This window comes from Mastigoproctus giganteus, chromosome 2, assembly GCF_048544385.1.
Source record: "Mastigoproctus giganteus isolate SK-2022 chromosome 2, ASM4854438v1, whole genome shotgun sequence".
NCBI classification, from domain to species: domain Eukaryota; kingdom Metazoa; phylum Arthropoda; class Arachnida; order Uropygi; family Thelyphonidae; genus Mastigoproctus; species Mastigoproctus giganteus.
The window spans coordinates 258,785,507-258,812,020 of NC_143576.1; the positions used below are offsets into that span (position 1 = coordinate 258,785,507).

Genomic DNA, 26,514 nt, shown 5'->3' on the forward strand with positions numbered 1-26,514 from the left:
CCAACATTTTAAATAACACGGCCAACCTGCATTTCAAGTAATTTCCTTCATCATACCTATAAATCAATTTTACAGTTAAATTATGTTACATTTTCTATATTTTTGGAAAAAGTTTAAACAATTTAATTAATTTTAATCATAAAAATATAAAAAAAAAAAAATTAAGGAACTTAAGGTTTTGGACTCCCCTACATTCCTTCACATCCTATAGTTTGAGAAATGTGTAGGCAGACAGCTTCATCCACATATGTCTTTATGCTGTATTTTATTTTATTCTGCAGTAAGAAGAGAGGCTAGTTTGATAGATGATGATTTAGAATTTTTGTGCAACCTAAGTTGTAAGTGTAATATCATTAAAAATGTTGATGGAATTTGATTCTGATTTCATAGTGGCATTACTAGTCATTCTCAGATGTTTAACAGCTGTTTTTGTTTATATGAATAGTAGGGTTTCAGGTCATTCACCATGGAATGTCATTCATCCCCCTTCCCATACACAGTTTTGATATTGCATACAGGTTTGGAGATCCTGTTTGAGGAAAGAGGTGGACTCTGTTTGAAAGAGTACAGGGGAGAGTAGCAAGGTTGATATAAGAGCAGAAAGGGGTATGTCAGGAGAGACTTCTCTTCAAGCTACAGTGTTTGGAAGCAGTTTTGTTGGTTCGTGATAGGTGTTTAAGGTCTTGAAAGGTTTGAGTAAACTGAATGCTTAGTCATGTGACATACACAACCAGGCAATTAATTTAAATTGAGAGGGAGTAATTGAAAACCAGATATTCAAAAATGTTTACTTTAATGAGTGATTTGACTATTGGAATACCTCCACCTACTTTTGTGGTGCTTGGATGTTTATCTAAATTTAAGGAGGGATGGATAAATACTTGGGGGGTGGGAGAAACAAAAAAAAGTAAATGAAAGGAGTGAAGGTGACCTTGATTTCTTTCTTTTTTTTTTTAATTTTATTTTTAAATTTTGTTCTGTTTTATTTATTATTTTGGCTGGTGCTACATAAGTTTGCTTCCTTGCATCATATTATACCATTTGAAGTCCAGAGCACCACAGTAATTTTCATTTTAAATTATTGAGAACACAATTCCATGTTATCACACAATATAATAATAAAAAAGTTTGTGTTATGCAGCTAGAATTCTTTTTTGGAAACAATATTTCTGCTGAAAATATCTTTACTTGAATGCTTAGTCATAAACTTCCAAAACAGCTTTTCAAACTGAAACCTTCATGACCACTCATACTGTGTATGTTTCATTTTCTGTGTAGGACAGAGCTATCTTTTCCACTATAGTTTTCCATTGTAGCCATTCAAATGGGTAATTAGGCTATTAGCTTAGATTCTGTTAACCTCATCCAAGCCAAGGATGTTTCACATAAAAACCATCTACCATGTGTGCTCGACACACATCATTTTTTCTTTTTATTGGAAGCTTTATTCTAGATTTCCAAAAACCATTTTAAAATCAGAAAAGAAAGGAATAAAAGCAAGTAAATGTTTTATTTTTTTAAATTGCAATTATTAATAATAAATTTAGGATTTGTAAACTAGATAATATTCCTAATCGGGAATAAAAACCACTAATAAATTTTCATAAGTGCACTACTGAGTTTCCCTTCATATTTCCTTTTCTGTGTCACTTAGACCCAGACCAATCACAGGGAGAGGGAACTAAACCAGAGTTAATTATTCCATTGCAATGGCAAAGTGCATTGTCTTGGATAATGCACTGTGCCACTGGGGGTGCACATGGTCTCCTAATAGCTGCCAGTAGACATCATCAGTGAAATGTTGGCCCATAGGCCCATACACACCAGAGATCCTAGTTCTTGCCATCAAAACATGCCCCATATTAAGCTACCACTGTCACCTGCCTGGATAGTGAGCATCATGTACATAGTGTATGGCCTTGATTGTCAAACATCACTGGGATCTCCCCACCACTTCGATTTTGTATACTCTGTGTCCCAGTATGAACTCTGTAAAGGCTAGAGATAGCCTTGGAATTTTAGTGTCTGCAGAGCATGGCCCTTAGTGGAACTCCACATTGCCTGTCCTCTGCTCTGTATGCCCTATGTAATATAATTAAATTTATTGGCACAATTTATTAGACCTTATTCTTACCACAAAAAATTTAAATTTCATTCTCAACACATGGCTATAGCACAACTGTACCATAGTAGCATACAGAACATGTCGGAAACAAAAGCAAGAACATTGCCGTCTTTCTTGTAATTTCAGTGGATGGCCTCTGATGAAGACACTGAAATTGGGAAAAACACTGCAATGTAATCTTATTTTGGTTGCCTTTTCATTTTTTATTTTTAATTTCCTGTCTCTTTCTTTTTCATACCATGTATCGCTACATTCCTTATCCATTTAGTCGAGTTCACTTCTGGTGTGTACCGTAGATTCAATAGGTTAAACAAAAACCTTCTTCACACTTTCTACATATGATATATATATATATATATATATATATATATAGGCTTAATGTCCAAGTTTGCAGATGATACAAAGGTGGGTAGGGTTTTTAATGACAGTAAGGGTGGTACACTACTGCAACAGGATCTAGAAAAGTTGAGCAGATGGGCAGAGAGATGGCAACCAAAGTTTAACATTGACAAATGCATAGTACAGCATATGAGTAGTAGTAACCCCAGAGTAACATACCAACTGTGTGGTACTACACTCAGGGTAATGGAGAATGACCTCGGGGTAATTGTACAGTCAGATATGGAATTTTCTGAGGTTCAGACGGTCTGCAAGAGTAGCTCATGGGGGCTTGTCAGTGATATATATAGGAATTTTGCTAGCAGGCATAAGGAGGTGATCATCCCCTTGTATAAGACAATGGTCAGGCTACACCTTGAGTGCTGCATACAGGTGTGGAGACCTCATTTTAGGAAATATCTAGAGCTGCTAGAAAGAGTACAGAGAGGGGCAACAAGATTAGTGAGTGAAACAAAAGGTTATTGTTACCAAGAAAGGCTTAAGTTCTGCAAATCGCAGCATCTGGAGACTAGGCACCTGCAAGGTGATTTGATTGGGGTGTATAAGGCCTTGAATGGTTTGAGCAAGCTCAGTGCTGATGGAATTCTTGCTCAGATTCCTCACCTGAGGGCATAAATTCAAATAGAGGAAAACAGTTGTAGAATAGATGTGCAGAAATTTGTCTTTAGCCAGCAGGTGATTGATTGCTGGAACAAACTTCCATCTGCCATTGTGGAAGTTGACAGCTTAAATTCAAGACTGAACTAGACAAACCTTTGGAGGGAATGGATGGATGAAACAGTAAGGGGTTTTTTTTTTGGTTGATGCTGTATAAGTGTGCTTTCTTGCATCTTATGCTCTACTAAAGCTATATATCCAGTATAGCACACATGCACCCAAAAACAATCACATTTAGACCTGCTTGAGCTCATATACTCACACTCATGTGTATTTATAATTTGTATACCCAGGATAATAATAGTAGACAGATAATATATATTTTTATGGTTAGACATATAAAATAATTAGACACACATTAACTTCTATATTTATATCTGGAAAAGCATTACAAAAGAAGAATGTTATAAATAAACTGATCCAAGCTTTCAATCATGTCTGATAATGTGGAGCTACAATTGAGAGCTACAAAATTGTATAAAACTCTTTGCTAAAACATTTTTAGATTTTGTTACATTAAAAAATTAAAGATCACTAACTATTTGGAGCAAAAGAATTCTCCATTGTAATATGTACAAGTTCAATGAGGCACTTCCTGATTCTATGAATTGCTGGAATTTGTTGGATGTTTTCGTAAACCCCCACCCATTCTCTGATAATAATCTTTCTCTGCCTTCTAACCCATATTTGTGCCTTAAGAATTTGCAGATAAAGGAACCACTAGGTGGCAGTGATCACAGTTTACTGATGTGGGATTTACTTAAAGATATAATTACCATTAGGGGTAAAGGGAAGGGTTTTTGCTTCAATAAAGGCAACTACAGTGGTCTCAGACAGTTTTTAAATTCTGTACAGTGGGACCAACTGATGATCTTACCAACAGCAAAGTCTAAGTGGGAAGCATTCAAGGAACTAATTGTGAAAACTACTAGGCTTTTCATACCAATTAAGAAATATTGTTCAAGGTTTAGGACTAAATCAATGTCAGATGAACTAATGAGACTCCTGGCAGAGAAGAAAAATGCATAGGATGCATATAAATTATCAGGCAACACAGAAACCTATGGCAGATATAAGATACTCTGTAATCAAGTCACAAAGGAGATTAGGCAAGTGAAGACAGATTACGAGAAATCTTTGGCAAAGGATGCTAATAAAAACAGCAACGACTTTATTTCTATAAACTCTAGAAGGAAGGGGATGAATCAGATTGGTCCATTTCATGTCAATGGTTCAACTGTTGATGATCCTGCTCAGATAGCTGATAATCTGAACGAGTATTTTGCATTCACACATGAGGAGTTATTAAGGGAGGAAAATGCTGGAAGTTTATCAAACTGCAACAGGGTGCTTAATGATTTTGTAATAACTGAGAGCAAAGTGGAGGAGAAATTGTTGAAGTTAAACATAAAGGCAACTGGGGTGGATGGGATCTATCCAGTTATATTAAAGTACTCAGCAAAGGAACTAAGTAAACCCTTAGCCTGAATCCTTGGACTCAGGGGAAGTCCCTACTGACTGGAAATATGCAAATGTATCTCCAATTCACAAAGGCTGTTCTAAGGGTGACACTAGTAATTACAGGCCAGTTTAACTTCTGTTCCAGGTAAAATAATGGAGTTGTTGATTAAAGATGCATTGCAGGATCATTGAAGCAAGACTGCAGTAATAATTCAGACACAGTATGGGGTTGTTAAGGGAAAGTCTTGTCTGACAAATTTGATTAGATACTATGATGTGGTTACAAAGGAACTGAATGCAATAAAAAATTTGATATCATATACTTGGATTTCAGGAAAGCTTTTTACACTGTTGTGCATGGAAGACTACCATACAAATTGGAGCAGTATGGTATTAAGGGTAAATTGCTATAATGGATAAAAAGAAGGTTGAGTGGGAGAAGAAAGAGTGATAATCAATGGATGATAATCAATACCTTCATCAGTGATATTGATGAAGGTATATCAGGCTTAATGTTGAATTGTGCAGATGACAAAAAGGTTGCCAGGGTTGTTAATGATAGTAATGGCAGCGTGCTACTGCAACAGAATCTAGAAAAGTTGGGCAGATTGGCTGAGAAGTGGCAACTGAAGTTTAACATTGGCAAATGCAAAGTACTGCATATGGGTAGAAGTAACTGTTGAAGTAGTTGAAACTGAAAAAGACCTGCGAATAATTGTGCAGTCAAATTTGAAGTTTTCTGAGCAATGCAGACAGGTTGCCAGAACAGGTCATAGGGTGCTGTCAATGATATACAGGAATTTTGCTAGTAGAAAAAAGGTGATTATCTCTTTGTATAAGGCAATGGTCAGGCCACAGCTTGAGTACTGCATACAGGTCTGGAAGCCTCGTTTTAGGAAGGATGTAGAGTTGCTTGACCGATTACCAAGAAGGGCGACAAGATTGGTGAGGGAAACAAATTCATCCTCTTATCATGATATTGCAAACTCTTAAGGTCTGCAAATTGCAGTGGCTGGAGAGACTAGACTCCTGTGTGGTGATCTGATTGAGGTGTATAAGGCTTGAATTGGTTGAGCATGCTGAATTCTGATGGGATTTTTCCACTTATTCAGATTATGAACAAATTGAAGAGACAGTTATAGAATAGACGTGTGGAAATTCGCCTTTAGCCAACGCGTGGTTAATTGCTGGAACTAACTTCCATCTGTCTTTGTGGAAGTTGATAGTTTAAATAAATAAATTTGAGGAACTGGACAAAATTTTAGAGGGAATGGATGTGTGTTTTTTTTTTTTTGCTGATTTTATATAAGCTCATGCTTGCATCACATGCCTCTATTACTATTTGAGCTTCAATCTGTTTGTCTGTGGGTTTAAAATAATTAATTTTAATTGTAAATGAAGTTACTTGCACAACTTTTATAAGATTTGCATACATTTATTTTATCAGATGTTTAACTTATAAATTAGCAATATTTCAATTATTTATTATTATTTTTTTATTCTCTCCAATTTTTGTTATAGGTAGCATTAATCAAAGCTTGCTTACACTGGGCAGAGCAATTACAGCCCTTGTAGAGAAAGCTCCACATATTCCATATAGGTTGGTTTTTTATTATTGTTTAATTAGTACTTTTATTGTTGTTTAATTTAATTAGTACTATTATTGTTTAGTAATTGTATAAATTAAATTAATTATCTTTGCTCTGATTGTTGTAACTCCGATGTTCATATGTCAGTCATGAAAATTTTCATTACTATGACATTATTTTCATGACTGTGACACACGATTCATTTTTTTATAAGTTAAACTCAATGCAACAAGGCATCATAGGTTTAAGAGTACGAATAATCTATATAATATTGGTGTGAACACACCATAGATCACTCTTAAAGGCAAAAAACTACATTTGTAGCGTAAAAGGGCATCATTTTATCTGTATCTCATATTGTGCTCCTCCTGCACAACGAGTTGCCATGTATTGCACTACCTCGAATAAGTAACGCTTCACTAAAAAGAGAAGACTATTGTTACTTATTATCAGTGGGCACCATCCCCCAGACTGCACCGTTTCAAAACTTGTTGACCTTTCATCGGTGGGTGGGCAGGTACCCTGATATTGCAGCTCTGACAATCCAGTTGTGAAGATAATCACACAATATGAGAGATACTAAAAGGTGTACATGATGATGTATAAGTTAAACTTATACATTATCATTGATTGTCATGTCTGCAATACCAGGGGTACCTGCCCACCCACCAATGAAAGGCCAACAAACCTTGAAACGGTGCTGTCTGGGTGGTGGTTTCGAAGTAGTGGAATACATGGCAACTCGTTGTGAAGGAGGAGCACAATATGAGATACAGATAAAATGATGCCCTTTTACACTACGAACAGTTTTTTTTTTTTTTTTTTTTTTTTTCCCTTTGAGAGTGATCTACAGTGTATTCATACCAATGTTATAATGATTAATTTTTATACATGTATGGGAAAGCAACTGTTTGTTTACAAGAAAACCTTTTTTGCACATGTGCTTTTGATATTTGACTTCAAGTTGCTTAATCATAAAACATTTTTGGGTGTCTGTGTACATTTTTTTTTACTTTTTTATTAATATTACTTTTTATTACTAACAATTTTTATTACTAAATATTAGATAGTATGAATCAGAGCTGTAATACTCAATATGTTCTACGTTGATAATAATATTAGTAAATTAATAAGAGGAGTTTACCTCAATATAGTACGTGGAACACTTCCGTATGATACCCTCCAGAAATTAAAACGGAAAAAACGAAAAAATCGACAACTTACCGGTACATTAAAGTAAAATATAAATAATTAAAGTAAAATATAAATAATTAAATAATCAATTTAACACAATTCAAAATCAATTCAAAACAATTAAAATTCAAATTAACGCAATTAAAAGAATCTAACGAAAATATTCAAAACGATTTTCCTTCCTGAAGCTGACAATGCTTTTCGACCGACTGTCGTGATCACAGGAATGAAAATTACTGAATCAGGCTAAACCTGCAACTTAAATAGTGATTATGTGTCTTCGCGCATGCGCGTAAAGGTCCACGCATCGGAGATCAAATATGGCCGCCGAACATTAACAGAATTCTCGTGTAATTTAATTTCAACGGTTTCTGCAATTAATAGTCGCGTATAATTACGTTGAACGTTAAGTATTTTGGCCTCGTTAAATAAAAGTGTTTTTCGTTAATGGCATGAAAGGCTAATTCTGACGCTGCTGAACGAGAAGCACGAACTGAGGCTTCGTGTTGATTTACACGAATATTAAGAGAAAACCGCGTCGAACCCTGATAAGACGAGTCGCAATCACCGCAAGAAATGTTGTATACTAGATCATTAATTTGTGTAGCGAACGCGGAAAGACCCGAGCGATTGTTCAGTATAGTGTGTAACTTCCGTATAGGCCTAGCTATAATTTTAAATTCGGTATCTTTAAAGAATCTGTTAAGCTGTTTGTGCCACTGTTCAACATATGGGACAGAAATAAAGTATTTTTTGATATTACTATTGTTGATTGGTGCAGTATTTTGTATCCTATCCTTAGCTTGTACCCTAATTCGATTTATTGTGTTAATGGGATAACCCCTGTTCAAAAATCTGCTAGTTAATATTTGTATTTCTGAGTCCAAAGCAGAATCCGTCGTTGAATATTTATAGGCATTTAGAAATTGATTAAAGATAATCGATCTTTTGTAGGTGAACGGGTGGTAGCTATTATAATGTAGAAGCATACCGGTGTTTGTGGGTTTTCGATAGATGCTAAATTGTATTTTGTTCGAGTCCCGGGTAAGCGTGAAATTTAGAAAGTTTAATGACTTAGTATCCGTATCTTCCCTTTCCAATGTAAATTTGAGTCTAGAATGAATATTATTAAACGAATGTAAAATGTCTTGGATAGTACTACTATCGGTAATAACTAGAACATCGTCTAAATACCTCCCATAGTATGTGATACGGGGACGAAAAGGTGTCAAATGTATCTGCTCAATCGTTGAGAGATAGATCTCTGACATTAAGCCACTCAGGCTCAAACCCATTGGTAATCCAAAAATTTGTCTGTACACCTTGTCTCGAAAGGTGATGTAGTTAGCCTCAACTAATAGTTTAATTAAGTGAAAAATTTCCTTAATAGGCAGCTTCGTATAATTAATCGGTGTCGAGTTTTTATTTAACATATCCCAAATAATATCTAATGTGTATTCAACATTTACATTCGTATATAATGAGGTAACATCTAATGAGAATAAATTGGCATTGTCGCCGAGTCTACAGTCTTTAAGATTATTAAATAATGTATCGTAATTCTTAATCCCAAATTGTATAACCTGTCGAAAAGGTTTTATAATGTTATATACATGTGTGGCTAAGGCTGAAAATGCCGAGTTCCTGTAGGAAACAATAGGTCGAATCGGAAATCCAGGCTTGTGTAATTTTACCTGACCAAAAAGTGCAGGAATATTGTATGTTCTGGACTTCAATTCCTTCAACTGAACCATAGTAATGTAGTTGTTTTTTCGATATGTGGTTAACGTTTTATTGTATTGATTTACCAAATTGGTAAACAGTGTCGGGTCCACTTCACGATAAGTGGAGGTATCAGACACAACTGAATCTAACTTATTAATATAATCATGTTTATCTAGTATTACCACTGTATCTCCTTTATCTGCCCTCTGTATAATAATGTCCTTATTTTCTCGAAGTTTTCGTAAAGCTGAACTGTCATGTGTATTCAATTTAGGAAGTCGCGTTTCTTTTATGTTATTCACTACTTGGTTAACTTGTTGAATAAATACATCTTTTTGTGGAACACTACGAAGTCCAAATTCAATATCAATTACGCATTGTTTTTTTGGCAGCTTTCGAGGTGGTAAATTATAATTTAATCCTTTGGATAAAAGAGAAATCTGGTCCTGCGATAGTGTACACGAGGAAAGATTTGTAACCTGTTGATATGTCGGTTCGTTGGATACTGGGTGAGGGGGTGTTCGTGAACTAGCCGACATATTCTGTGGTAGTGCGTTATGTGTCTGTGGGGGGGATGTCACCCAACTCGTGTGAACTTGGTCGCAAGCTCGCGACAATGTGTTAGAATTCGCATGAACGTGTCTTGAACTATTCGATAATGTTTGCAACTTATTAATGTGTCTGTTTTTTATTTCTGAGGCTTGTGCTTCCCGTCGCAAATCTATGGAGGTCTTCAATACAGACCAATCCTTCGGATGTAGATAATTTTTTAATTTATCGCGAAGCTAATTCTGACGCTGCTGAACGAGAAGCACGAACTCAGGCTTCGTGTTGATTTACACTAATATTAAGAGAAAACCGCGTCATTTTTTGTCGTTTTTTTCGTTTTTTCCGTTTTAATTTCTGGAGGGTATCATACGGAAGTGTTCCACGTACTATATTGAGGTAAACTCATCTTATTAATTTACTAATATTACTAAATATTGAAAAAATTCAATATTTAGTAATAACTTTGCTCTTACAAAATAACTTATGAATCTGAATTGCAACTTTGCAATTCAGCTTTTCATTTTAAGTTGGACACTTATGTATTTGTTAACTAGCAGATTTATTTATTTTCTCTACCTTCAAGAAGTATAGCTGTATATTCTAGGCTGGATAACCTTAGAGTTGTATTATAGAATTTTTGTGTGTGTCAGATATATTGCTTCCCCCCCCCTCTCTCTCTCTCTCTAATTTGGTCACTTTTTTACATAGGGAGTTTTTTTTTTTTTTATTATTATTATTATTATTATTATTAGCCATAAGGTGCAAGGAAGCCTGAGATTTATGCTGCACCAGCCAAAAAAAAAAAAAAATTCTCGAGTTACCCTGAGAGAGTGAGAGTGAATGAGTGTGAGAGTGTCAGAAGTAGAAAGGAATCGCCAAGAAAGAGAAGAATAATGATATCCAGCTGAAGACCCTGGGTGTACCAAGCCCATACTCACCAGATGTGAGCCCCCGAATTTGATGGATGTAGTAAAGCAGCAGTATCTTAGAAAATGATAAAACTCAACGTATGGTTTAAACAAGTTCTGATTAAAAATTCTTATTTGCCAGAGTTAGTCCAATTTGTGTATTCAAATGATTACAGAATGCATATGGAGTACAACTGGAATTGAACTAGGAATAGAGGTTGATCAACTGATGTAGATCTTTGGAATTGTTTAGAAGAAAGATGGTATTACAGATGTCAATTCAGAAGAATAGTTCTCATAGAAATATCTATAAAAAAAAGCATGTAGCAGAAACTGAACTGGTTGTTTGTTATTTTGTTTTTAGGAGCATTAGCAACTAAAGCCATATTGCTCTGGGGATATGCGGTGGTCATTCCCTGACCTTTCCGCATCCTCCGTATTTGGTGGTCACGGTCTCTAACCCCGGTCTAATCAAGAAGAGTGTGCTACGCACTACTGCTCCTGGCTACAGAGGCGCCAAACAGGTTGTAAACTTCAGTTTACAAACTCAGTCTATTTCTCCTTACACTATATAGTCTTGTATCACAAACAGAGTCCTACAGTGGATTTGGAATGGTAAACAGTTGCAATTTTGTTTAGTTAATTGAATGTGCTGTTCTATAGGAAATCCCTTTCCATCTGTAAGTAAAGATCAGTAAACCATTTAATTTGCAAAAAAATGTGATGTCTGTTTTGATTTTTAAAAAAAATGTTTTTTAAATTTAATTACTAATTTCCATATAATGCCTTTCATGGGACATAAATGATCTTTTCTAGAAATTGGTGTGTTTTTGAATATGTGGGAAGTGAATTCTTTGTGTTAATATTTAATATATAATATATATATATATATATATATATATGGGAGCAAGCTTACAAAGAATCAACAAAAAATATATAAAATGAAAAAAAAAAATAAAAACTTCATTTGCTCATCCCTTATAATATTTGTCTAACAATCCTTTAAATTTCCTCATGCTTCCTACCTCCAAATCCCAGTCGAAGTTTATTCCAACGATCTGTTACGCTCGGACACAGCATGGTTTTGTTAAGGGAAAGTCTTGCCTGACCAATTTGATTGGATTCTATGATGCAGTCACAAAAGAACTGTATGCAGGGAATAACTTTGATATTATATATTTGGATCTTAGAAAGGCTTTTGATACTGTTGCACATGGAAGACTGCTGCACAAATTGGAGCAGTGTGGCATTGGAGGCAAATTGCTTCTATGGATAAAGGGATGGTTGAGGGGCAGAAGACAGATTGGTAATCAATGGACACTGCTCATCGTGGACTAATGTTATTAGTGGAGTCCCTCAGGGTTCAGTGTTGGGTCCATTGTTGTTTTCTGTATTTATAAATGATATTGATGATGGTATATCAAGCTTATTGTCCAAGTTTGCAGATGATACAAAGGTTGGCAGGGTTATTAAGGACACTACTGATGCTGTGCTGCTGCAACAGGATCTGGAAAGGTTGAGCAGATGGGCTGAGAGGTGGCAAATGAAGTTTAACATTGACAAATGTAAAGTACTATACATGGGGAAACAGCAACCTCAGAGCAACGTATCAACTCTGTGGTCTACACTGACAGTGGTAGAGAATGAAAGGGACCTGGGGGTGATTGTGCAGGCAGATATGAAGTTCTCTGAGCAGTGCAGATGGGCTGCAAGGGTAGCTCATGGTGTCTTGTCAATGATATACAGGAATTTTTCTAGCAGGGATAAGGAGGTGATTATTCCATTGTATAAGGCAATGGTCAGGCCACACCTTGAGTACTGTATACATGTCTGGAAGCCTCACATCAAGAAGGATGTAGAGCTGCTGGAACGAGTACAGTGAAGGGCAACAAGATTAGTGAATGGAACAAAGGGTTGCTCTTACGAAGAAAGGCTTAAGTTTTGGAAATTACAGTGTCTGGAGACTAGGCACAGGCGAGGTGATCTGATAGAGGTGTATAAAACCTTGAATGGTTTGAGCATGCTCAATGCCGGTGGAATTCTTCCTCTTGCTCAGAATAATCACCTGAGAGGGCATAAATTCAGATTGAGAAAAGACAGATGTAAGATAATGTGCGGAAATTTGCCTTTAGCCAGTGGGTAATTGGTTGGTGGAACAGACTTCCATCCCTTGATGTGGAAGTTGATAGCCTAAATAAAATTAAGGCTCAGCTGGACAGGTATTTCGAACGAACAGAGGGGTGAAATGGAACTTTTTTTTTTTTTTTGGCTGATGCTGCATAAGCTTACTTTCTTGCATCCTATGCTAATTTCCTCATGCTTCCTACCTCCAAAACCCAGTGGAAGTTTATTCCAATGATCTGTTACTCTCTAGGCAAAGGTAAATTTATCTGTTTCTATTCTATAACTGTTTTTTTTTTTTTTTTTTTTCAATTTAAATTTATGACCCTTCCCTGCATGTGTTACTTGAGAAATATCAAAGATACCATCAGCAATTAGTTATTAGTCATTTTAAGGCCTTAAACACAACAGTTAAGTCTCCATGCAGATGCCTAACTTTCAGGCATTGCAGCTAACAGAAATAGTCTTTCTTGGTAATGCTGTTTTTTCCCGAACTAATCCATTTGCTGTTCTCTGCAACAGTTAAACATCCTTTCTAAAATGAGGTTTCGAAATCTGTATGTAATATTTAAGATGTAGATTAACCATTGCTCTGTGCAGTGTAAAAAAAAAAGAAGTGAAAAATCACCCATTTTTTTGCCTTATTCTGTTAATGACATTCAAGAACTTTTGGCATCAAGATTGGAAAAAAAAAAAAAAAAAATTTTTTTTTTTCCGATCTTGATGCCAAAAGTTCTTGAATGTCATTAGCAGAATAAGGCAAGATTGAGTTTTGGCTTTGAAATTAACTAAATTTTGTTCTCTTTGTATTGGAGAATTACCTGGGAATTGTGGATATATGAAAAGGAGCAAATGTTTTAGCAGAGTAGGGTTTGTTGAACTGAAACTTTATCTTATCTGTAGATGAGCAATATGGCCTTAGTTGCTAATGCTCCTAAAAATAAACTGATATTGATTCAGTATAAAAAAAAAAAAAATTAACAATTTAATCAATTCATATTTTAAGAGTGAGAAAACAAAATGCTTTCAATAAACGAAATGTATGCCGCAGTCAATAGTTAAATCTCCATGCAGATGCCTAATTTTCAGGCATTGCAGCTTACAGAAATAGTCTTTCTTGGTAACGAAACATTACATAATTTGATTACATAATTTTTCTGTTACAACAGAATCAATTTATTAAACTACAATACTACTTTCAGAGAGATACATACATACCTATATTTACTTGTGTGTGCACTCCTACATAGAACACTAACTTTGCACATCAACAATTAAACTAAATGTTACAGGTTTCAGGTCTCAGCTGATATAGATTCTCAAATCCATGGGTGGTCTCATTAAAATAGTTTCTGTAGAGCAAATAAAATTTCTATATAATAAATAGATTTCGAGAGAGGCTGGGTATGCGTTGTTCACACCTCTGGCCTTTAGGCAATAGAGCTGCAGCTGTCGAATGCACAAATTAAGAGCTGAAAGGATTAACAATCCGCAATTTACTGTTGTAATACATTTACAACCACTTCTCTCACATACAGTTTGTGGGAAAGATGGTTAGAAGTGAAGAGGTGGTTTCATGTAATCTGAAGGCAGATTACGAGAATCTTTGGCAAAGGATGCTAAGAAAAACAGCAAGGATTTCTTTACTTATATAAACTCTAAAAGGAAGGGGATGAATCAGATTGGTCCACTTGATATCGACGTTTCGGCTGTTGGTGATCTTGCTCAGATAGCAAACAAACTAAATGAGTATTTTGCATCTACATTCACACATGAGGAGTTAAGGAAGGAAAATGTCAGATGTTTATCAAATTGTAACAGGGTGCTTAATGATTTCGTAATAACTGAGAGCAAAGTGGAGGAGAAATTGTTGAAGTTAAATATAAGAAAGGCATCTGAGGTGGATGGAATCTATCCAGTTATATTAAAGGTGGCGGCAAAGGAACTAAGCAAGCTCTTAGCTATAATTATGAGAGCACCCTTGGACTCAGGGGAAGTCCCCATGGACTCGAGATGTGCAAATGTATCCCCAATTCACAAAGGGGATTGAAGGGAGACATGAGTAATTACAGACCTGTTAGTTTAACATCTGTTCCAGGTAAAAATACTGGATGCAGCAATAATTCAGACACAGCATGGATTTGTTAAGGGAAAGTCTTGTCTGACAAATCTGATTGGATACTATGATGTGATTACAAAGGAACTGGATGCAAAAAAGTTTGATATCATATACTTGGATTTCAGAAAGCTTTTGACACTGTTGCACATGGAAGACAACTATACAAATTGGTATTAAGGATATTATTCGAGGTGAGCGGACGCGCTTAGACAGGGCTCCTCAGTTAAGTGGTTTACTTTTGGATAGTGCTTTTAAATATTTGATTTATTTAGATATTGTTGGATAATTTTGTGGCAGGTTTTCCTGTAACTGTTTGATTTTAATAATATTATAGATATAATTTTTTAAAGTTACTTTCATTAATATTTATTTAATTTTATAATGGTAGTTACGAGATCTGCCTTAAACACGTCACAGGGTATCGTGATTCACACGGAAATAGCAGATGGCGATTTACGGGTGAGTCATGATTTAATCCGTTGTGGAACCTGTGGAATGTTTTCCAAGGTCGACCTGGTGACTAATCCTACCTCACCTGGGGATTCTTTTCTTTGTGATCGATGTAAGGAGTGCACCGATCTTAAATTACAATTTGGTGCACTGAGGGAACAATTTGAGTCCCTGAAAAAACGAGTGCTTGCCCTCGAAAATAATGCATCTGGGAGCTCGTCAGGGACTCAAAACTCCAGCAATCTACCAATTGATGCACACCCGATTCGAGCCTCAAAACAGAAAAACCAAGTGCAAACTACTCTGGTTAAAAAGGACATTGTATTATTAGGAGACTCCATTGTCAGGGAAACGGGGAATATTTTTTGTAATAAAGATAGGTGGAGGAGAACCAGGGTATGTCTGCCGGGAGCAACTATTGATGATGTCACCAACGGACTGTCAGATTTTAAAGGGGGTAAAGAAAATATTATTATTCATGTGGGGACAAACGATATTAAACGTACACGATCTGACGATTTGTTGGAAAAATACAGGACCATGCTGAGGAAATGTCGCGAGCTAGGCCATAATGTCTGTGTCTGCAATTCTGCCCAGACACGATAGGAGGGATTATATGTTAAGAGCCTTGTGGATTAACTCAAGACTTGAAGGAATCTGCAAGGCTTTAGGGGGTAAATTTCTATCAGCATGGCCCACACTTGTAGGTAGAGGGAATTTGTTTTGTAGAGACGGGATACACTTAAACAAAGGTGGTGCAAAAGTTTTTGCCAGTATTATTGAGGATACCTTAAAGGTTCAGGGAAACTGCTAGTTAGGGGGGAAGTGGGTAATACTGACACGCGTTTATCTGATAATATTGGTCAAAGTAACTCTTCCACATACCTCAAGAGTTCTTATCTGTTACCCCAACTGGACGTATTATCTAGATGTTCTGGGGGCACAAACGTTTCACGTGGGCGGGTAGCTAATGCCAGGGAAGAGAGCCTAAAAAACTTCAAGGGTTGTGTTAGGGTTGTTAAATATACAAGAACGGTAAATCTTAATTGTTTATAGAGTAACGTTAGAAGTGTCGTCAATAAAATGAGCGAATTCGAACTGCTGGTTAAAACAAGTAACGCTGACATAATAGGGCTTACAGAGACGTGGTGCCACCCGGAAATTGGGGATGATGAGTTTCAGTACGGCTTGTATAATGTATTTAGGAAGGATAGGTTAGATAGAAGGGGTGGTGGGGTAATGCTTTTTATCAGAAGCAGCCTGAGTGCGACGATAGCTTTCCCGGATTCAGACGTCTCACATGCTAGTATAGAGTCTGTATGGTGTGAGATAGTTGGAAACAAAGGTATAATGCGAGTAGGAGTAATCTACAGACCAGGTGATTGTGAAGATTATGACAAAAGCCTCTACATGCAAATGGAATGGGCAAGTAGGCGTCAATGCCTTATTATGGGTGATTTCAATCTGACTCTAATTGATTGGAGTAAATGGGAAGGAAACTCGACATGGGGAACAAAATTTTTAAATCAACTAGATGACTGTTATTTGTATCAACATGTCAGGGAAAATACTAGAGAAAAGAATATCCTAGACCTCATCATCACACATGAATCAGATGACATAACAGGGCTGACAGTAGAGGAACCAGTAGCAGGAAGTGATCACGGAGTTCTACGGTGGATGATGACGAGAGAGGTAGCAGAAGTAAAAGGCAAAGGAATGGGTTTTAATTTCAGAAAAGGAAATTACGATGCCTTAAGATACTACATGGCCTCTATTAACTGGGTAGATATCGCGCAGAGAATGAATACAATTGAACTGTGGTACGCTTTTAAAACATTAATCACAGATGCCTTGAATGCGTATATACCATTAAAAAAATACTCCACGAGGAGGGTTCCAAGTTGGATGACTAGTGAAGTTGCCGCATTACTTGAGCAGAAAAAGGTGGCATGGAAAGGTTACAGAACAATAAAAAGTACTGAAGCCTATAACAGCTACAAGGTGATGTGTAATAGAGCCACAGAAAAGGTTCGACAGGCAAAGGCAGTTTATGAGAAATCACTAGCAAACAGAGCAAAGAGGGGGGATAAAGAATTCTTCACATATATAAATGCCAAGAAGAGCAGGACAAACCAGATCGGACCTTTATGTAAGGGAAAGGGGATAGTAATAAATACACCAGCTGCCGTTGCAGATGAACTCAACAGTTATTTTGCATCGATATTTACAAATGAAAAGCCTTTTGTGGCAAAGGGAAATTGTGGGAGCGAAGTTAAAAAATATGTAATTAATGATATTGAAATTTCGCAAGATTATTTAATGAAAAAACTTTCGAGCCTACAGACCAGTAAGGCTCCTGGAGTTGATGGAATATACCCTATAATCTTAAGAGAGGCGACAGACTCCATCACATCCCATTCTCTATCAGATACAAGCTCACCTTGTGAAACTTAAAAGCAAAATGAGGCAAGTAAAATTCTGTTGGATCCCAGGACATACAGGCATTGAAGGTAATGAAAGAGCTGATCAAGCAGCAAAGAATCCTACAAACACAAACCGCAGGTTTTGCCAAGTTCCATATACCGATTACAGACCAATCATAAAACAGTCTCTCCACAATCAGTGGTCACAAATGTGGCAAAATGAATTAAACAATAAACTGTTTCAAATAAAACATGAGCTACAACCATGGAAATCGAGTCTTCGCAAGAATCGGCATGAAGAAGTCATTATATCCAGATTACGCATTGGACATACACATCTTACGCACAATTATTTACTCATCAAAGCAAATCCTCCAGAATGCCTTCACTGTTCCTGTCAACTCACTGTAAAACATTTCCTTATAGAATGTCCACAATACCATATGGCGCGACAATCAGCCTTCCATCTCCCTATAAATTTCCAAGATTCTCTGACCTTATCACAAATCCTAGGCGATAACTCCAACATTGAAAATATATTTACATATTTAAAATTAATAGGATATTTTGATCAGATATAAATCATATTTAAGAAATAGAAACGTCCTTGTCACTAAACATTAATAGATAGGCGCAATATGGCCAAAGTTGCTTTTGCGCCAAAAAAACCCAACAACAACCAACCAACCTTAAGAGAGGCAGCAAGCGAGTGCATTGAACCATTGAGGCTAATTATGCGAGCATCATTAGACTCTGGGGAGATTCCCTTGGATTGGAAAAGTGCAAATGTATCTCCCATACATAAGGGTGGCTCTAAAAGTGAAGTTGGAAATTATCGACCTGTCAGTCTGACTTCAGTAGTAGGGAAAATCATGGAGGCAATGATCAAGGGTGGAATTCAGGATCATTTGGATCGAATTGAAATTCTCAAGGATACTCAGCATGGTTTCGTAAAGGGAAAATCATGTTTAACAATTCTGGTTCGCTATTTCGAAAGGGTCACTCACGAGCTGGATTTAGGGAATAATTTCGACATTGTTTATTTAGATTTCAGCAAAGCTTTTGACTCAGTCCCACATGAGCGGTTGCTTTATAAGCTGGAACAGGTTGGAATAACTGGGAAAATCCTTAGATGGATAGAAGGATGGCTTCAGGGCAGGAGGCAGAGGGTTGTGATAAATGGCTATTCCTCAGATTGGGTTGATGTAAGAAGTGGGGTTCCCCAAGGATCAGTATTAGGACCACTGTTGTTTTTAATTTTCATAAACGACATTGATGAAGGGATAGAGGGCGTGATGTCTAAATTTGCAGATGATGTTAAAATTGGGAGAGTAGTTAATGATCACTGTCAAGCTGAGCTTCTTCAGAGAGACCTAGATAGACTTCAGGAATGGTCAGAAAAATGGCAGCTGTGCTTTAATCCAACAAAGTGTAAGGTATTACACCTGGGAAACAGTAATCCCAAAAAAACTTATTCACTTGGTGGAGTTCAACTAAAGCCAGTACTGGAGGAAAGGGACTTGGGTGTTACGATACGGTCAGACATGAAATTCTCTGAGCATTGTAAACAGGTTGCAAGGAAGGCCCATGGTGTCCTATCGATGATCTATCGAACTTTTGCAAGTAGAGATAGGGACGTGATAATCCCATTATATAAGGCTTATGTTAGACCACACTTGGAATACTGTGTTCAAGTATGGAGACCGCACCTGAAGAAAGACATCGAGCTTCCTGAAAGGGTGCAAAGAAGGGTAACTCGCCTGGTGAGATCGGCAAAAGGGCGTCCTTATGAAGAAAGACTTCGAATATGTGGGTTGCAGAGTTTGGAAACTAGACACCTTAGAGGAGATTTGATTGAGGTGTTTAAGGCTCTGAGAGGCATCAGTAAAATGAATGAGGACAAAATTTTCAAGATTATAAATGATGCTAGAACTAGGGGACATAAATTCAAGTTACGGGGGGAAATGTTTAGATTGGATTGCAGGAAGTTCTATTTTAGCCAGCGAGTTATAAATTACTGGAATAAGTTGCCTTCATGGGTGGTAGAGGCCGACAGTTTGGGGAAATTCAAAGGTCATCTGGATAGTACTTTCGGGTAAGGGAAGCACATAGGATGATAGGTTTAATTTCCTTTTTATTTTATTTTTTTTTATTTATTAATTATTATTATTTAGTTATTTATTTATTATTATTATTTTTTTTTTTTTTGTTTTTATCATTGTTTTGTTCGGATTTTTTTTTTTTTTTTTTTTTTTTTTTTTTTTGGCTGGTGCAGCATAAGCCATAGGCTTTCTTGCACCATGCGGCCGTTACTAATACTAAATACTAAAATATGTTGTTACAATGGATAAGAGTGGGTGAAGACAGAAGGTGGTAATCAATGGAAGCTGCTCTTTGTGGACTAATGATATTAGTGGAGTCTATAGGGTTTGGTGGTGGGCCCACTGTTTTGCATATTTGTCAGTGATGTTGATGAAGGTATATCAAGCTTAGTGTCGAAGTTTGCAGATGATACAAAGGTTTGGAGGGTTGTTAAAGACCGTAATGGCAGTATGCTACTGGAACAGGATCTAGAAAATTTGGGCAGATGGGCTGAGAAGTGGCAACTGAAGTTTAACATTGACAACTGCAAAGTACTGCATATGGGTAGAAGTAACCCCAGAAAAATGTACCAACTGTGTGGAACTACACTTAGGTTGGTAGAAAATGAAAAAGACCTGTGAGTAACTGTTCAGACAGAGATATGAAGTTTCCTGAGCAATGCAGACAGGCTGCAAGAGCAGGTCATGAGGTTTTGTCAATGGTATATAGAAATTCTGCTAGCAGGGAAAAGGAGGTGATTATCCCTTTGTATAAGGCAATGGTTAAGCCATTCCTTGAGTCCTGCATACAAGTCTGGAGGCTTTATTTTAGGAAGGATGTAGATTTTCTTGAGCCTGTACAGAGAAAGGCAACAAGATTGGTGAGGGGAACGAAGGGGTCCTCTTACCAAGAGAGGCTTAAGCCTCTGCAAATTGCAGCGGCTGGAGACTAGGCATCTTCAAGGTGATCTGACTGAAGTGTATAATGCTTTGAACGGGTTGAGCTCGCTGAATTCTGATGGGATTCTTCCACTTGCTCAGATTACGAACCTAAGGGGGCATAAATTCAAATTGAGGAAAACCAGTTGTAGAATAGATGTGCTGAAATTTCCCTTTAGCCAGTTGGTGTGTTAATTGCTGGAACAAACTTCCATATGTCATTGTGGAAGTTGATCGCTTAAATAAATTCAAGGAGGAACTGGACACACTGTTAGATCGTGTCCGGGTGTCTATTCTTGGAGGGTTCATCAGTAGCTTCTGGCAGTGCTGCATGTTTGAATTGTGCTCCGCTAAAAAGTTATTATATGTGGCCTATTAAAAGTTTTTATTAGCGATGTTGCGTATTAATGGATAGCGAAGAAGATGGGTGAACTGATAAGCTGCTTTCTACTCACAAGAAATGAACAGGTATTTAATATCTTACAGTTTTAATTTATCATCCACGTACTCAAACTAAAATACAGTAATAGTAGCTGGTCAAGTGTAGGGTTGGCAATTCCAAGAGCATTCTTTTGTGCAAACGTCATCCGTGAGTCACAGCTCCAGGTCGGGGAAATCCCCAAGGGTGATTTAACTATCTGAAGCAAAATCAAGGACAACAGGACCAACTCTACTGCTTTATACTACACTGCTAATACTAACTAGACTGAATTAATCGATAAAAATTTATGCTGCATGTAGATTCCTGCGTTGACAGATAACACATCAAAATGAATACTAATCTGGAGTCAAACAGTATCAATGTTAAAAAGAAAGTAGAAAGAGAAGAGATGCGAGGGACATGTAGTAGTAGTGGCATGTGATGCAAGAAAGCAAATGTATGAGCTTATGCAGCATCAGCCAAAAAAAAAAAAAAAAAAAAAATCACACCATTCCCTCCAAATGCCTGTCCAGTTCCTCCTTAAATTTATTCAACCTATCAACTTCCACAACGACAGATGGAAGTTTGTTCCAGCAATTAACCACCCGCTGGCTAAAGGAAAATTTCCGCACATCTATTCTACATCTGTCCTTTCTTAATTTGAATTTATGCCCCCTTAGGTTAGTAATCTGAACAAGTGGAAGGATCCCATCAGAATTCAGCGTGCTCAACCCATTCAAGGCCTTATATACCTCAATCAGATCACCACGCAGGTGCCTAGTCTCCCTAAATCATTCAGATGATTCTCAACATGGAATATTAGCAAGTAATGAGCAAATTAAGTCACCCAGTCAACAGAATTTGGAATCTATTGCAAATAAAGAGGTTGATGTGGGAACAGCTACTAATGTTGAAGTAAGTGATAATTCTTACTTCGCATAGTTCATCTCATAGTTCGCATCAGTACTAGTACTGATGCAAACGATGAGACAAAGAATAGCGAAAATAAGGATGAGCAGCAATTTTCTGCAGTTTATGAAATAATTTCAGAAATGAGGAAGAACATGCAGAGTGAAACCAAAAAAGTGACCAAAACTGTAGGGGACATTATTATGGACAAGTGGACAGATTTGGAAACCGTAGCCACAGCACTGTTAATAGAGAATCAAAAATTAAAAGCTTTAAACAAAGAAGTTAACATAAGAGCTAATTTATTAGAAAAGATTGAGTCTCTTACTATAACTCCCCCGAGGAAGGAAGATAATGGGCAAGCTGATGAGAATAAATGAATGCAAGTGAAAGTTGTAGAGCAGGTAGATCCTGATAAACAATCTGCTGTCCCTAAAAGTTCATATGCAGAAGTTGCAAATAGAGTACCATCTTCAGTGACAAGATCACCTAATAGTGATAATATATTGATACTTAGAGCAACTGATAACAGTGAATTAAAAACAAGTACGGAAGTAAAATCAGTGGTTGCTGAAACTTTAAAAAAAAATGATTTTAAATCAATAAAGATTAAGTCTCTTCGGTTAGCAAGAAACAAAGGAGTGGCATTAGAGAAAGCATCAAAATCAGATATTGTCACTATTTCTACTTCTGATTCCTTGTTAACTGCGGGAATCTCTACTGTGGTTCCTAGGAAAGATAATCCAGCATTATTGATATATGATATTCCCAAAGATCTTGGGAAAGAAGAGATAATTGAAGAGTTGCACAATAAAAATTTAATGGAATTGGGGATATTCACTGGAACAAGTTAAACTAGGGGTAACCTTCAGGTTCACTACAAAGACAAAATTGTCTACTAATGTGCATTGCGTCATGAGTTTTACACCAAACTTATATGAGAAAATAACTACGAATGACAGAATTTACTTAACATGGAGTTCCCCCAAATATAGACCTTTCACTATAGTAACCAAGTGTTTTATGTGCTTAGCTTATGGGCACACAACACATCACTGTACACAACTCTCCATCATGTGGACATTGTTCCCGTGTGTCTGCAGAGTGCCCACACAAGGACGAGCCACCATCTTGTGTAAATTGCAAACGTGATTCTCAGCATTCAGTACAAGATCTAGTATGTCCAGAATATCAGCGTGCATTACAAATGGCAAGACTGAGGATCAATAATGGATAATGTCTGTAATGATAATAACAACAGAGACTCAAATTTAAAGAAATCCACTGTTAAATTAAGGGTAATGCAAATAAATGGCCAAAGATCCTGTACAGTATTAAATGAAAGAGGAGCTGCAGAAGATAACAATATAGATATTATTGCTATACAAGAGCCTTATTAAGGCTCAGTTTGGTCAACCTTTAAGGATTGGGGGATTTCCAATACATTCTCGAGTAATACACTATGAGGAAGGAGATCCAAAAGCTGAGATAGTGGTAATGAACAAAAATATTGATATTGTTACAATACATAGTTTAAATTTTAAAATGCAGTATATATCATGGTTACATATTTTTCAATTACATTTTATTTAATTTCAATCTATTGCTCACCCTGTGCTGACTCTAATGAGTTACTCAATTATCTGGATCATGCCATGCAATATCTTGGAGGTAGCAAAGTTATTTTATCTTCAGATGTAAATGCAAAATCTAGTTACTGGTATGGTTCAACGACAGACTCTAGAGGGATAATGCTTGGAGAATTTATAGATAGTTATAATTTATTTATAGTCAACAGACCTAGTATTTATACAACATATTATAGTACAGTCAGTCCTTGTATAACACGTGTTTACACTACACGAATTCGATCATACACAATTTATAAATAGGGGAACGGTATCGTATATAACACGAACAGAATTCGCTTATGCACGATTCGCCTTTGCGTTTACAAGAAATGGCAGTCGAACGCTGAATCACCCCAACTGAACGCAACACGATAGGAATGAAGAGAAGATTCAGAAAATGTATTTGTTTTTTATATCAGTGAAGGGGAAGCACATTTCACCATAATAACGTAAAAACCAACACAATTCCGGCTATCGGTATAACTGGTAGTAAACTCCGTCTAATTGCAAATGCAATTAGACAGAGTTTACTGCCAGTTTATAACAGATTCCACTAGCAGGAATGCAACTGGAAATTGTTTTTATTGTTTTATGGTAATAACCCCCAGAAATGTGCTTTAGTAAAATGTGAGGCATTAATAGTGTGTCTCTGCCTTTATGGTGTTGTTTATTCAGTTGCTACATGTGCGCAGCTTTGTTTATGTGTATCAAGCTTGCCTCCTTATTTTGTAATTATGCTTTATTCCCTAAAAATGAGTAAAATACTTAAAAGGAAGTGAAGACATTATAGATTCAGAGAGAAAAAGAAAAGCAATATCAATAAACAGAGGCGGACTGGGTCAAAAATTCTTACCCGGGAAAATTTGTAGTGGCCTCATACTAGTGTTTATGGTCAAAATCACACCAGCCTCCGGCCCACTGAGGTTTCTCTGGTAAGGCTTATGGCCAGTCGATAGAGAAAATATATGAAATTGTGAAACGCTTGAGCAAAATGAAAGCCTATGTGATATTGCATGTGCTACAGGCCTAATTGAGGCAACACCAAGAATTAGAAAGAATGCAGAGAAAATAAAAACAACTTTCATTGCAAGAACAACTCAAAGTGTAATTAAAATCCATTAGATTAAGACACAAAGAATTGGAAGAGATGGAACAGCTGTCATCTGTTTGGATAGAAAAATCAAACAAAGAACAAGTTTGCTTACGATAGAAGCAAAAGCAGTAGCAATATTTTATTATGATTTATTTGTGTTTGGTAATATTTTGGTTAAAAATGTGTGTTCAATCTTGAGTGGTCGGCACCTAACCGTATTTTTCCCATAGGGCCTGTTTATATTGCACGATTTTGCATTGCACGAGAGTTTCTAGGAACACAACTATCGTGCTATACGAGGACTGACTGTACTACAGGACAATCAAACATCGATGTTACTATTAGCAACTGTAGATATCGTAACCAGGTAACAAATTGGATGATTCATACTGATTGGATGATCAGTGACCACAGAGTTATCACTTTTGAAATTAGAGACTGTGGTTTGTAACTATGATCAGACTTAGCCGGTACAGTTTATTAGATTTTCTATAAGAAATATTGACTGGAATGCATTTGAAATGTCTATAAAGACAGATTATATAACCTTTAACTGGACTAGACTAAATTTAATTTCTACTGCCAGTCTGGTTGATCAAATATCTACCTCCCTTTTGAAGGCATCATATAAATCAACGAATAAAAAGATTGTCATCCCAAGGAATTGTGCCTGGTGGAACCACGAGTTAACAGTATTAAGAAAGTTAGTTCATTCTGCCAAGAAGAAATATCAATGTCACAGGCATTGGCCAGAAAATGAGGTAGATCAACTTTGTGCTGAATACTTGACTATTAAAAATAGATATACCAAAGAAATTATAAATAGGAAGCGTGACATGTGGAAGCAATTTGTAATGAAAAGTAACACTAATCCCTCAGGTCTATTATATAAAATTTCAAGGGAAAAACTGCATACCACTGAGCAATTTGGCTCAATTATTAATACGACGGAAGAAATCTTAGCATGGACAGATACTGTTTATGCGATAATAAAAAAGTTGTTTCCCACAGATGAGTTGCAATTTCGTACTGAAATACAGGAAACAAACATTCATTATACTACCGAAAATCAGTGTGAACCCTTTACTACAGATGAATTGAAACAAGTTCTACAGAAGATCAACATTAATGAATGTTCTGGAATAGACCCAATTAAAAATATTTTTATATTAAAATTCTTTGAATTCTTTCTGTAGGTTTTATTAGCATTATACGATAAATGTTTGTGTGATAGTATATTCCCCAAAGAATGGAAAATAGCCTTAATAAAACTGGTTAGGAAGCTCAACAAAATGGTCCATCATCCAAAGTCATACCGACCAATAGCACTTCTGGCTAATCTGGGAAAAATATTAGAGCGTTTAATGGTCCTACGAACAACACAAATGTTAGTAGATAAAAACAAGATTTCTGATAAACAGTATGGGTTAACTGCAGGCAGATCGTGTGAGGATTTTGTCTCTCACATACAGAATTCTAGTGCCAAGTATGAATTGGAAATATATGTGGATTTTGAGGGGGCCTTTGACTCCCTCTGGTGGGGGAGTCAAAGGTCACCCCAGTTTCCTTAGGTGGTCAAGGACTCCCTCTGGTGGGAGGGAGTCCTTGACCACCTAAGGAAACTGAATTCCCTTTTCAATTATATTTATTATACAGGAACTATTTCTCAGACAGATACATAATAGTGAAGTCACATCATAATCTAAAAAGACAGGTT

The 26,514-nt window shown here is 36.5% G+C and overlaps 1 protein-coding gene across 1 annotated transcript in view; it reads left to right on the forward strand.

The window, feature by feature from the left end:
• Positions 1-26,514, forward strand: part of LOC150090420 (kinesin-like protein KIF11-B) — a 336,901-nt gene that overhangs the window by 119,476 nt on the left and 190,911 nt on the right. The window contains exon 8 of the mRNA XM_090390308.1: positions 6,164-6,242. Coding sequence (XP_090246434.1) covers positions 6,164-6,242 — 79 coding nt within the window. The remainder of the gene's footprint in view (positions 1-6,163; positions 6,243-26,514) is intronic.